A 14,688-nucleotide genomic window follows, 5' to 3' on the forward strand; every position below is an offset into this window, starting at 1 on the left:
CTCCAAATCAGACACACTGACATTTGCTCGTCGCTTACAAACGATTCCTTGAGTTTCCCACGTTGTGGCCAGCAACAGGAGAACCAGAAATCGAGACATTGCTCTATTACAGAAGACCTGTCATTGTTTTTATATAGAAAATGGAAGAACTCGTATTTATATTGTGCCTGTCGAGATCTGAGGGTCTCCCAGTGCGATTTGGAACCACAGCAGCCGCTGTAATGTCGTAATTCTCCAATCATAACATGCTATATGCGGGATGTGTGAGTTGATGCTCTTACATCCAGCTCAGCATGAGATTATGTCACTGGCAATAAACATTACATCTATATTTTCGGTCTGTTTACAACTAAGAAATAAGAAAAAGCCCCAGAGAGCATGAAGACACCATCCCTCTAACGATAGCCACCAGATATGTAATTTACTCACAGCCTCCATTCCTTCTAATTTCAAGTCAAATTACGCATCAAATAATACATGAAGAAAATAACAGTGAAAAATAAAAAATTTTTAAAAAAAGAAAATAACTCAATTTTACATTTCATTAATAGGTTTAAGATGGGATTGATAATATTTAAGAGGAACGTGTGCCCAATTTTCACTCAGATTGTAATCCGTATTGGTATCGATCTGACAGATGAAACTGTCGAAACGGACGCAAAGTTCTATTAGATATGAACAAATTTACGTGTGTGAGGGACTTGAATGGAAATAGACCCAATGCAGGCACATTGGACCAGCCCAGAATTCCAACCTGCTCGGCGTGGACAAAGCACCTCTTTTATGCTGTATGATTCAGAGATTCGATGTGTTTGAACAATGGAAATATTGAACAATGTACCTGCCCACAACGTTGACACTCATTCGGCATTTAAGTCAAGCCAACGTTTTGCTTGTCTTCATAATTGTTATCATGAGATGGTTTGAGAGGTCGATCACAGATCACTAACTAGCCATTCATGACCAACTCCATCACATACTTCCGAAATAGATCAACTCCTTTTTCCGGCCCTACACTCAGACCTGAAACCACTGGTCAACACTGAACCGAAGCTAGCCAACTATTTATTTTACTAGCACCACAATATCAAACCAACAAATCCCCAATCTCTGCTAATTTAGCCTCAGTGTCCACTCTGCAATTGGGTGCAGAAATTACTATCCACAGGGATCGGTGACATCTCTTCCACATGATCATCTTCAACATCGGTGGTCCACGTGGCTGCACATTCAGTCCTCTAATGTAATGTTGTGCACAAAACTATGTGGACCTACTTAGGCCCAACTCTATTTTAAATGCGCGGAATATTATTGTCAGCAGGGTCTCTAACAAAGAAGCAGAATACAGGTAGAGGATCATGAGGCTCAGTGCTAGAAAATATACACTTTGAGAACAGGGAAATGTATAATCGTACTGAGAGAAAATAGGGTCCCGTTCTGCATTGATCTAGAAATGTGGCAAAAGATTCACAAGGATGTTACAAAAAGTGAAGGGATATGCTTGGATTATCTTTCATTCAGGGTAAGAAGCTGAAAAGTGATAATCGAGAGGCATAAAAATCACACGAGGATTTGTTACCAAAGAGAGGATGATCGATTACTGAGGAGTATAGAAATCACTCCCAAATCTGCATGAATGGAGCTGCGATGGATATAATAGCTTCAAATTCCTTGGGATAATCATCTCCATGTACATGTCCTGGTCCACCCAAGTAAATGCAATAGGCACGAAAACGCACCAGCACCTGTACTTGTTTCTTCGATATCATGTATAATCTACCACAGTGCATTTTGCTGCACAATTCCCATTCTTCGGCAATATATTTAACATCTAAAAATTCATCAACATCTGTTTTCTTTGGTCAACCAGTTTCAAATGTTTATAGCGTGGAAATGCCATCTAAACCAATTTCTCGTCAACCACATTTGCTATCTAATCAAGTCCTATTTGTCTGTGTTTGGTCCAAATCTGCTGAGTCTTCCGCATCCATGTACCTGCCTAAATGTTTATTAATAGCGCAAATATACCCACGTCTGCTACGTTCTCCATCACTTCTTCCCTGTGTGGGACTATTGAAACAACTTGCCCTTCAGATCCGTTTAAAATATTACCTGCCTCATTCGAAACCTATGCACTCCAGCTTTAAAATTCTCCGACCTTCAGATGTAGATTTTGACTATTTAGATTAGCAAGGTCCTCGTGTGATTTTTATACCTCTCGATGATCACTTTTCAGCTTCTTATCCTGAATGAAAGATAATCCAAGCATATCCCTTCACTTTTTGTAACATCCTTGTGAATCTTTTGCCACATTTCTAGATCAATGTAGAACGGAACCCTATTTTCTCTCAGTACGATTATATATTTCCCTGTTCTCAAAGTGTATATATCAGCAGGATTGTTGGACCCAACAGCTCAGGACCATCTATCATGCCTATTAACACTAGTCCTAAGAGATACCAATTTTATTTTCCCCAAATTCCCATAATATACTTCAAGGTGCCTTCATGTAAGTGGCCACTTAACCTAGAAACGCCTGTATCTTTGTAATGTTTGAGATAACTGAAAATTCCCCGTGAAATTCAGCACCCGCACGGGTCACATGTAATGTCAACACACAAGAGGTCGATCTGGGGATCGAAACTGCGTCACTGGAGCTTTGAGCAAGCGGATGTACCCGCAACATTATCATATTGTCTACGTGAGTAGGGGGGGGGGTTACTCCGTATTTATTTAAAATGAGGAAAAGAATGCCAACCGAATGGTGTTTTTGCATAGCCAAACATACGAACGTTTCGTCGGAGACTGCATTTGCATTGCATTTGCATGAAAAGCCGGCAAGTCAGAGGCTCAAAATCTTATATTTGTGTCCAATTGGGGGCAATGTTTGTTAGAGCTTTTAGCGAGGGTTTAAACTATTTTGGCAGGATTGCGAACCAGAATGTGATGCAGAGGGAGAAAGAGGGTGATGTGATATTTTGATGTTTGAAAGGAAGAACAGGCAGGCGATGTACCATAAATATTGTCAGTTGGGATGTTTGAAATGTGTTAAATTCAATGAGATGAACATTAAGAATAAAGGAGATAAATTTAGAGCATGGATTTGTACATGGAATTAAGAAGTAATACCCATTACAGAGATATAGCTGGTGGAAGAACAGGATTAGATGATGCAGGTACCTGGGCTTTGGTGTCATAAAGGAAGTGGATGGGAGGAAGGATAGGTGGGAGTAGAATTACTTGTCATGGATGGTATGATGACTGTAGAAAGAGAGGATGCTCTAGATGGACTGCCTACTGAGTCAGTATGGGAGGATGGTAAGGAATCACTATACTAGGAGTAGTCTATAGGGCCCAGGTAGCCTTTGGGAAACTGGGGAACAGATAAATAAGCAGATTTTCGAATGGTGCAGAAATTATTGGGTTGTTATTATGGGCGACTTCAACTTTAGAAATATTGACTGGCATCCTCAGAAATTAGGAAGGGTAGATGGAGCAGAATTTGTCAGATTACTAGCACTTGGTAACGTGACAGACCTCTTGGCCAGGGAGCATTTTGGTGTTAGTGACCACAACGCCCTGAGTTATGGACAAGGATAGAAGGAGAAAATGGTAAAGTGTTCAACTGGGTAAGGGAATATTAAGATGAGACGAATCAGGAACGAGGGAGAGTAAATTGGGAACAGTTGTAAACGGTTGAAAGCACAGAGGTAACATGAAAGGTGTTGATAATCGTCATTTCTATGTTGAGTCTCCAGTTGTTACTCTCGCACCATATCAGGAGATTTTCCACCTCTTCTCTGCGGTGCGTCTGGTTGTTGCTGACGAGGCCAAACAAAGTATGGTGACACTGTTGAAGAGAGATTTGGCAATGCAGTCGTGAGTTAGTGACGTGAACAGGGGTGTGCCATTGCTCAAGATGGGTGCTTGAGGTTCTGCACTGACCCGGACACACTGTGGTCTTTCTGTTTTGATGTCCAGAATCGAGTAACAGAGAGGGATATTGAGTCCCAGCCAGGACAGCTTCTCAACAACCTCTGGGTAATTATCCTATCTGTCACAGAGTCGATGACCAGCAGCGTGATGTATGAGGCGTCTTTCTCCAGTTTGGTCGGGATAGAGTGAAGGTACATCTTTCCTTATAATTGCGAACATTCCTCAGTTTGTCATCAACAAATCTGGAATGGTTAAATTCGCAGAACCAAAAATGGTTGATGTCTATTGAGTTCCAGCAATATGCAATCACTGATGCGTGCTGTAACATTATGAGAACAAGAGCAACCCATCAAGAATTTTCCATGATTCCCTTGAATAATTGATCAATTAATGACGGATCCACGCCAAGATCTGAACTAAGTGTGAGATTGGTGTTGCACATTTTGCGCTTTTATGTAAACCTGAAATTCTGTCTGGTGGAGGGAAGTATTAGTTTCATCCAGGAATGCATTTACATGAAGTTATCTTCAAAGTAAATCGTTGATCGTCTGCAGCTCTTCCTTCATTCTGTGTTGAGTCTAAGCACAGTTCATTGTCTACTATTCGCAGTACGTTTTAATATTTAGGACTGAACAAATTTGTAAATGTATAATAGCAAGGACGGTCATACACATGGAAAATGGTAAACATAGAAAGAAGCCGGCGGAGCATCTGGTCTCCAAAGCTATCACCACCTGAAACGTTGTCAGTCCATTTCTCAGAATTTTTGCTGCCTGACCCTTTGAATGCCGCCAACTCCTTTTTATTCACTCAAAGTTCCGAGTGTTTCATCAGTTACTTTGAAGTTCCTCTGGCCATCATAAGCTTCTTTGTGTTAGTATCCGGTTTCAGTAACATAATGTAACATTTCGGTGCAAAAATACAGACCAACAACCCAAAGCTTGATGCCCAGATAGCAAACACTTCCACGGCCACCGTGTACTTTCCCGGAGAGCTCACATAAGCTGGAATGAACGTGATCCAAACCGCGCAGAAGATCAACATGCTGAAGGTGATGTACTTGGCGTCGTTGAAGTTGTCCGGTAGTTTCCGGGCAAGGAAAGCGAGAACTAAACACACAATGGATAAAAGAGCAATATAGGCCGACACCAAGTAAAAGGCCGTTAATGACCCCACGTCACATTCCAGAATAATGATGTCTCGATAATAGCTGATGTTTTTCAGGGGATGGGGAGGTGACACACTTAGCCAGACAACGCAAACTAAAGCCTGCAGAAATGTCAGGATACACACGCCCAGCCGTTGCTGAGCGGGTCCAAACCAGTTCATCACGCTCCTGTTGGGAAGAGTTGCTTTAAAGGCCACCACAACTAGAATGGTTTTGCCCAAAATGCAGGAAATGCAGAGAACGAAAACAACTCCAAAAACAGTGCGACGCAACATGCAAGACCAGTCGGAGGGTTCCCCAATGAAGCTGAGCGAGCAAATGAAGCAAAGCATGAGAGCGAAGAGAAGGAGGAAGCTGAGCTCGGAGTTGTTCGCTTTCACCATGGGAGTTTCCCGGTAACGGTAGAAAATAGCAGCGGTGGCCAAGGTGAAGCAGACTCCCACTAGAGCGAGCGTCACCAACACAAACCCCAGAACTTCTCCAAAGGAAAGAAACTCAACCTTCTTGCGAACACATCGGGTTTTCTGTTGATTTGACCAGTATTCCGAGGGACACTTCATGCAATCTGTGGAATCTGAAAATAAATCCAATGTTAAACTCAAATCTATGTTTGAGTATAGAACTTTAAAATTCGGGAATTGTCGGTGAATAGTGAGACATAGAGTTACAGAGTTTTCCCGCATGAAACGGGCCATTCGACCAAACATTTCCATTCACGTCGTTATCTCTGCACTCACCTTTGATGTTGCTAATCTCACCGTCGGCACATTTTGCACAGTCAAAGCAACATGTTGGTTGCCCTTTCCGGCTCACTTTCCTTGTTCCTGGAAGACACGGTTCTGAGCAAATTGCTTGTGGGATCTAAAGTAAAATAATATATAAGTTACAGTCTACGGATGATAATGTACAGAACAATCTATCCCTAGTTAATCCCATCACATATCGTTTCCCCAAACTTCCAGTTGTATCCTTTAAGTCACATTACAACTGTGCTCTTTTGTTGCCACTTATATCAGTTCATACGTTCAAAAGTAAACAACGAAAATCTGTAAACAATGTGGTGAAGTTTTAAAACAAAACTATGCTGGATGAATTCAACAGGTGAAACAGTGTACTTTATATAAAAGAGATAAAGATGTATCACCAACGTTTCGGCTTGAGTCATTCATCGAGGGATCAGCTCCCAGCCGAAAACGCGCAAAATGTGCATTGAAAATCGTTAATCACTTCCACCAATCATATATTTTTCTACCAAAATTCTAATCAGTTAACCCCTCCTCCACACACTAGGATAAAATTGTCGCTATAAACGACAAAGAATAAAGACACACAACGTTGACGGTGCACTTGCACACATCAAGCTGGAGCATCCAGTCATCGATAATAACTGTCTGCATCTAACCCGTATTTCAAACACATCAGAATCTTCCATTTGACTGATATAAATTCACGGTACAGATGCATGCCTTATTTCCAGTCGTGCCCCACACGATATCCTCGAACGTCAGGACCAGTTGGAGCCCTGGGTGCGCTGAACCATCATAATAGCCAATGTTCACAATGTCAAGTGTACCCTCCGAATTCGTTTGAAAGTTCACCAATTCGTATTTTGGCATTGGATCTCCGTTTTCATCAAAATACACGGTTTCTCCAGTCTTCACTGTGAAATTGACTATGCGTAGATAGTGGAGGAACTGGAAAGTATAAAGCAAGGTTTAGGCATTGCCGTGAGTTCAGCGCGAGGAGGTACAGGCGTTCAGCATCACTCTGCACGTCAAACATTGAAATAACTTGCAGGATAATTGCTACCTTAAGGGGCATATTAATGGGAGGTGACTCATCAATATTATATCCTGATGTATAACCTTGGGTCATATTTACTCGATGTGATCACGAGATGGGACAGTTAAGAAGGCTGAATATGATTGATAGGCCGGCTGAGTTCAGGAGTAGAGGAGATCATGTCATAAAACCACACTTGAAGTACTGTGTTCAGTTCTGGTCATCTTATTATAGGGAGGATGTGGAAGCTATGGAGAGGGTGCAGAGCAGATTTACCAGGATGTTGCCTGGGTTGGAAAACAAACCTTAAGAGGCAATGTTAGCAGAGTTGGAATTTTTCTCTTTGGAGCGTAGAAGGATAAGAGGAAACTTGATGGCGGTCTACACAATTATGTAAGGCATACATAGGGTGGACAGCTACCACCTGTTTCCCAGGGTACGAAGAGCAAACACCAGGGGTCACATGTACAAAGTTAAGGGAGGGAAGGCATCAGGGGTAAATTGTTTACACAGAGATGTCGGTCCTTGGAATTACTTGTCATGGGTGGTGGTGCAGACTAGAATATTAGGTGTATTTCAGAGACTCTTTGACAGGCACATGGATGAAAAAAAAAGATAGAGGGTTATAGGTTAGGATTATGCTTAGTAATTGTATAAGCAATATAAGGGCCGAAGGCCATGTTCTGTGATGTCGTATTCTATGTTCAAAAATTAATCATTGTATTTTCAACTTGCTGTTTGCATGTTTCAAGTACCTGCCACGGCTCAAAATGTGAAATCTGTGCACATGTGTGATTCACAAAGGGTCCATTGCCTTCTTCACAAGTCAATAGGTCGTGGAGCGCATGAGCGATAGCGTAGATTGCCTTATACACCTGATATGAACTTCCGTCCATTATCGCCGGAAGGTAGGAGTTTTCCATTCCTTTCATTTCTTCTTTCCCCGTACATTGCCGAAATTCAACCGGAGAATTTTGTGGAATTATCCGGTTATCAGTGGTAAAGTTACATGTGAACAAAGTTTCCCAAAACTCTGTCAACAAACTGTTTGCAGCAAAATTCGAAGGATGGATATTATGAAGAAAATCTCTGAGTTCCGCGATCTCTGTCCTGTAGGTTATCGGACCGATTGTCCCGGCGAGATAAATTGCACTTACTTCAGGCGGGAGAGGGTTTTCTGTAAGCCACCCTTCGCTTCCAATCCACTGTATTCCAGTTACATTTTGACGCCAAATTTCGTCCAGCAAAATCCGCATATCACCGCCAGGAGCAAAGGCCACCACCACTTTTGTGGACGCCTGTTTAATCACCTGGACAATTTTCCTGATTTTCTCCGCTGGGTCGGTCCTGTGAAATGACTCCGAATAGGCGATACAAACCCCAAACTTTTCCACGTGTTTCACAAATCCTTGCATTCCAAAATTGCCGTAATCGTTGTTACTTCTAATAGTTCCGATCCAAGTCCAGCCAAACACTCGCACCAGTTCCGCGAGAACTTTAGATTGGTACTCGTCGCTGGGTATCGTTCTTAAAAATGTAGGGTATTCCTGTTTATCGCTGAGACAGGAACAGGTGGAATAGGGACTGACCTGCACAGAAAGTGATAAATGTATGAATAGCTGTTCCTTCTTGCATTGGAAGTAACCGATATCGCTGGTTTCAATCTGAGTCATTTTATATTTCTACACCACGGAAGTATTGAACATGTAGAATATAAACGCCATTGTTCGAATATTTTGCACACATTTCACACATTGCTTCTCAACAAAAAAAAACTGATGGTTAATATTTCCTCTGTTCTTTGGCCATTTTCTGGTGGGTTTCAAATATTATCAAATTCCAAGCTGTAAAATGCATTTTATATCTTTGTAAAATATATGCCTGTCACCTAATTACTTTCTGGCCTAGAATTTTATTTTTTTGTTCGTACTAATATCAAAGGCACTTGAGAATCGTCACTATAATATCGCAGACTTATATTTGGTCTTTTACCAGTGGGACGCCGAAGGATCCGATTGTCCTTGAGGTCACGATGGAGCTTGTGGACCCATCACAGCCAACAATGGCAGCGACATTGGACGAGCTTCTACATTCCGGATATTCAGTCAATTCTTCTTCTCCGTTGATCAAAGTGAGCGCTGCTTTCGAAGCAATCGCTGGGGACGAGCAGTCATCATGGATTTTATACCCGAGTGTGATCCCGGGGAGTAAATTTTCATCCTGGTTTATTTCTTCAATCGCAAAAATCATGGTCTGCGCCAAACGGAAGCTCACAATATTAACACTGCAATAAGAGCAAAATAAGGCAATAAAACAGTTCAAATTAATCGTTCCATGAAATAATACGTCGAACTATTTAAATTGTCTAATTTACTTATTATTTATACCAGAAGGACGCATCAACATCATAATCCGTTGAAGAAAAGTGGCTGCCCGCATCCACCCCTCCATGGCGCACTGTGGAAAGTAGAGAAGCTCCCACGAACGCAGAAAGCAGCTGCAAGATCCAACACAAGCTCTGACCTCCCATCTTTGTGTGACCATGAACGAACCTACCTCCCATGTTTCGGCTTTTTATCACGTCTTTCTCGCGAAAGGAGGAATAGAAGTCTGAAAACTGGCACTCGTGGGTTGTGCAATAGTTCTTTTTTCAGCTGGCATCAGACTCTTGAAATTTCCCTTGGTAGTCAACCACACGACTGTCTGTACCATTGCAAGTCATTTTTGCGCACGCAATACGGTGAACATTTATTGTTTATCTTATGTATTATTGTCTTTTTCTTTAATTAATTCAATTAGTGTATCGTTTTTTCTTTAACTGTTTGAAAGCAGCAGATACGAATTTCGGTGCACATGTAGATTATATTGAGTGTATGAAAATAAACTCATCGTTACCTCCGATGTCAATTTCAGCACTGGACACAGACCTCTCTGCCGTTCCTCGATCTCATCCTTGAACTCGGCCCAACACACATACCTCCTCATCCTTTTACCCTCAGGTGCTCCGAAACCTGATCTCGGCTCCCGACCTATACTCGTTACTGATATTTCACCACCTCCAAGGTCAAGGCATAAAATAAGATCCATTCTTCACTGACCAGCATTGACCGGATACTGCAGCAGATGACGGATGTGCAATGTTTATCCATATTCACCGCAATACATGACTGTCCTTGCAGGAGCACGTATCCGTGAATGGCAGTTCAGTGGTTAGGAAGCTCAGAGTGCACTCAAACATCAAAGATGACTCACGTTGGACGTTTTATGGTCTCTCTGTTATCACAGAAGTTTATTGACAGAGAAATGATCGGAACTAGCATTCAGAGGATTATTATACTTGTGACGACACTTGGCTTATGTCTACCCAAATATAGCAATTTAAAACATTACGCGTCTAACCCAATCCATCATAGTATAAATATATTGGGAAACCATCTAGTGACTTCCGCCAATATTTTGATGTTGTCATTCACATTGCATTAAATGCACGTGATATTATTACTGAGGACAAGAAGGGCTCCCGACAGGTCTCGGGCGCTGAGGGGTTCCTGATTGTATCGGAAATTTCGATCCATCTCGGGTCTGTGTCGCTGCAGAGGCTGCAATCGCGCTGGAAACCAACTTGCTTCTTTTCCTCCGGCAATACTTATAGGGAATTTTTGTTTCTCTTGCCGTAGACAACAGATAGAGTATATCAAGTGTGTTACATTTTAATATATTATTATAGGATCGTAAAATGAACCTTGAACCAGGAACATCATTACAGGAATGATCCAGAGAGGTAATTCATCAGGAATTTGCCTCGATTGGAGAACATGCCTTCTAAAGCAAGATTGGCAGAGCTATCATGCGAGGTAACTAAATTGAGGTGGATAAGATAATGAGGGGTTTAGATAGAATGGGCAGTAAGCATTTTTTCCAAAGCCCATCTGTTTGAGGGAAGTGGAGGAATTTTTAGGGGCGATGTCAAATGAAGGTTTTATTTTCAACCGAGGAATGAATTCCTGGAATGCAATGCCTGTCTTGGTGCAATATAAACATTCAAAAGGCACTTAGATATCAAAAAATGAGGATTGCTTGCAAGATTTAGGAAAGTATTGGATTGTTGTAAAGTAGATTTACATAGGTCAACAAAATATTGTGGACTGCGTCGTAATAGGAAATGTTCCATGATTTATCTGTCAGTGAAACAATTGGGCTACCTGTCGTAATAAGAATATATTAAACATTCACTTAATAAAGAATATACAGACTTTCATATTTTTGGTTCGTGTCAGCACATAAGTGTTGTCGTGGCAACAGATCCAGAATAACTTTCGTTCTGTCATATACATTTGCCAAATAGTTGCCAGTTTACGTTTGTGGAAGATCCTGAGCGTAAGCACAGCCTTTTGAAAAAATGAAACAGGTTAATGGCCAGGAAGGTCGTGGGACGAAACCGGCCATTATAGATCCCTCTTTATTTTGGGCGACAGAATTTCCAATCAGACGTTGGGGCGCCACGACAAAATGCACAGTCAGCATTTTGTTTCACTCGATGCTCTGTGTTGGAAAGCTATATCGATACTCCATGCCTTGTTGCTTTGGTGTGAACTTATGATGAAGTAAGTAAACTTATCTATCAGTGTTCAAAGTTGTATTCGTTGTGTCACCGCAGTACACAAAAATGCTGGAGGCACTCTTGTTTGCTCTCATTGTTCCACTGTTTCCTGAAATGGAACAGTGGCAATAAAGTTGCACGATAACAACAAAGTATTTTTAATTTAATGTTAACATTTTAAAGTTTAAGTGAAGTGTTAAATGTAACAATAATAGTTAAAAGTCAAAAATAAAAATCGCGAACTTGTCTGGCAATCATTAACTCTATTTAAAAATCAATTCAATGTTTTCAGTAATTTCTACTGCCGAGCAAACAATGCCGGTTTACAATGCAATCTTACTCGCCTTCTGCACTCAGTGCTTTTCGGAGTCAAGGCAAATGAGTGGAAGTGTTCAACTGGGTCTAAATGCAAAGTGAATATTCCACCAAGAATGATGTCTCCATCCTTCTCGAAATCAGACAAATTGGCTTTAGCTCGACGTTTACAAACGATTCCATGCGTTTCCCAGGCAGCGAACAGCAGCAGGAGAACCAGAAACCGGGACATTGCTGTATTACAGGGGACCTGTCACGATTGTTCTGCAGTGAAGTGAAGAAATTGGATTTATATTGTGTATATCAAGATCTGAGTATCTCCCAGTGCGATTTACAAGCACAGCAAGTACTGAAATAATCATGAGGTAATATGTGCGGGACAGGTGTTTGATGATGTTGCATCCAGCTCAGGGCGAGATTATTTTTTATAGAGAATAAACATTACATCTGTTTTTCTTTTCATGCTGTTTACATTTTCCAGTGATACATGAAGATGTTCCAGGGACTATGCAGTGGCCGCACGTTCAATGATAACCACCAGAAATGTAATTGACTCACGGTCTCCGTCCCATCTACTTTCACGTCAAATGGCACATCAAATAATACGTGGGGGGAAATAATTCCATTTTAGAGAAACATGGGGCAACCTTCTCACTAAGATGGCAATACGTATCTGTAGCGAGCTGAAATTGCAGAAGCTGGTGCAAACAACGTTCTGAAAACAGGTGAATATATTGGCAGATGTGACGGTCTTGATCGGAAATGGACATAATGCAGGCACATGAATTCCAACTTGGTCAGCATTGACGAAGGGCCTGTTATATGCTGTATAACTCGGTAATTCCAAATATTTCAACAATGGAGATATTGAATAACGTGCCTGCTCACAATTTTGATACTAATTCAACCTTGAAGTAAAGCGAACATTTCATTCGCCCTTATAATTACGATAATGAAGTGATTGAGTGATCGGCCACAGTTCACATTAACTCGAGCCTGCCAACCATTTTGATGTACTCCTGACATAACGCTGAAACAGGTCCTCCGCGGGTGCGATTTTTCCAGCCCCATGCCCAGCCCTGGAGCACCTGGAGAAGAAGAACAGCTATGCCAGCCTACTATTTATCGAGGACACCTCCACTCTTAGCAAAATTCTACCAATCAAATCCCCTAACCACGTGAATGTCGTCTCAGCAACCTTTCCATGGCCATCCTTAATATTGAAACACCAGGGACTTGTGGCCTGGCGCCAGGAAACATACTTTCTCTCAAATGCAGGAAAAGAGCTGGTTATTGACTTCTGGAGGAGAAGTGGTCTCAACGAATGGTCCTGAAGTAGAGATAGTAACAGCTTTAACTTCCTTGAGATAACCATCTCCAATTAACTGGTCCATCCAAGTCAATGTAATGGGCATGAAAGCGCACGATAATATCTCCTACCGCAGAGGACTAAGGAAATCTGTCATGCTATCAGCATCTTTCTTGCAATTCCAACAGGTGCTGTCGGGGTGCATCACTGCGTAGGATTGGAATTATGCTGCCCAAGACTGCAATAATCTGGAAAGTGCTGTGAACGTATTTCAGTCCATCACACACACACACACACACACACACACACACACACACACACACACACACACACACACACACACACACACACACACACACACACACACACACACACACACACACACACACACACACAACACATACCTTTCCCCAGTCGACTGGGAGTCACTTTATTGAGCATCTTGGATCTGTCTGCCGCGGAGATTTCCCAGTGAGCAACAATTTCAATTCCTCATCCCATATCCCTGCCGACACTTCTGTCTATCTTTTCATGCACTGGCTGACTGAGACCACAGGAAAATTTTAGGAATACCCCTCATATTTTTCCTTGGCATCCTCCAACCATATCGCATTAAGAATGACTTCTCCGGTTTCCATTTGTACCAACCCCGATCATTCCCTATTCCCTCCCCCCTCCCCTCTCTCTCTTTTTCTCTCTCTCTCTTTTCTTTTTCCTCTGTATCCTTTCCTCTAGCGCTGTTAACACAGAAAACTAAACATATCCCTTCCCCTAGTCAATTCTCACCTTTCCTCCCTGGTGTGACCATCCATATCCATAATATCTTTTCTCTATTCGTCCATACCTCTTCCCCTGTCCATTCGTCCCTCCCCAGCCCTTTAATTGAGTAGCCTGTCTGCTTTTTACTCATACCTCGTTAGGGCTCAGGCTCAAAGCTGCCTTATTTACCTTTACCGCCTATTGACATTGCTGGACTTGCTGAGTTCCTCCAGAAAGCATGTGTCATATTTTTAAAAATTATTCTTTCTATCCTACCTTCGTAAAAGGTAAAAATCTCGAATAAAGTTTTTATTTGCAGACACTTCCAATAACTTGGATGCGTCACCAAAGCTCTCTTTAAATTGCTTACTAAGCCAAATCATATCACTAATTCTTGTGGTATCTTGTGGAAATGAGGAACTTTAATACTAACGCTTGCTTTCTGTCTGACGCCAATATTTTATATTCGACTCCAGTAAACATGCAGCAACCATTTATGCAAAATTAATTCACTAGATTATATCTGGTGATTCCTATTTAATTACCTTCTTGTTTACAACCTGAAAAGATCCAACAAATATTTGAACCCATGTTCTTTCGATCAATACATACTGATTCTCAATGATTAGATATAGATGCTGTGCTGTCAATTTTTATATCATGGATCCCAGTATTTGCTGGACAAACGCTGTTTTGTGTATTGACCGTTGATCCCCCAATTTCACGCCCATTATTTTTACCAATTACAGTGTCAGATGTGTTGCACCTCAATTTACTGGGACTTTTGTGGACTGTAGTTTTTGGAATATTACAATAAAA

The 14,688-nt window shown here is 41.5% G+C and overlaps 1 protein-coding gene across 1 annotated transcript; it reads right to left on the reverse strand.

The window, feature by feature from the left end:
- Nucleotides 1-4,710: 4,710 nt before the first annotated feature.
- Nucleotides 4,711-9,163, reverse strand: LOC138743087 (extracellular calcium-sensing receptor-like). The gene is made up of 5 exons (XM_069897901.1): nucleotides 8,879-9,163; nucleotides 7,642-8,475; nucleotides 6,571-6,798; nucleotides 5,842-5,965; nucleotides 4,711-5,678 (listed from the first exon to the last, which is right to left on the reverse strand). Exons 1-5 carry the CDS (start codon nucleotides 9,134-9,136, stop codon nucleotides 4,771-4,773), a joined length of 2,352 nt encoding a protein of 783 aa, XP_069754002.1. The 5' UTR covers nucleotides 9,137-9,163; the 3' UTR covers nucleotides 4,711-4,770.
- Nucleotides 9,164-14,688: the final 5,525 nt, after the last annotated feature.

Source organism: Narcine bancroftii, chromosome 9 (genome assembly GCF_036971445.1).
Source record: "Narcine bancroftii isolate sNarBan1 chromosome 9, sNarBan1.hap1, whole genome shotgun sequence".
Lineage (NCBI taxonomy): Eukaryota > Metazoa > Chordata > Chondrichthyes > Torpediniformes > Narcinidae > Narcine > Narcine bancroftii.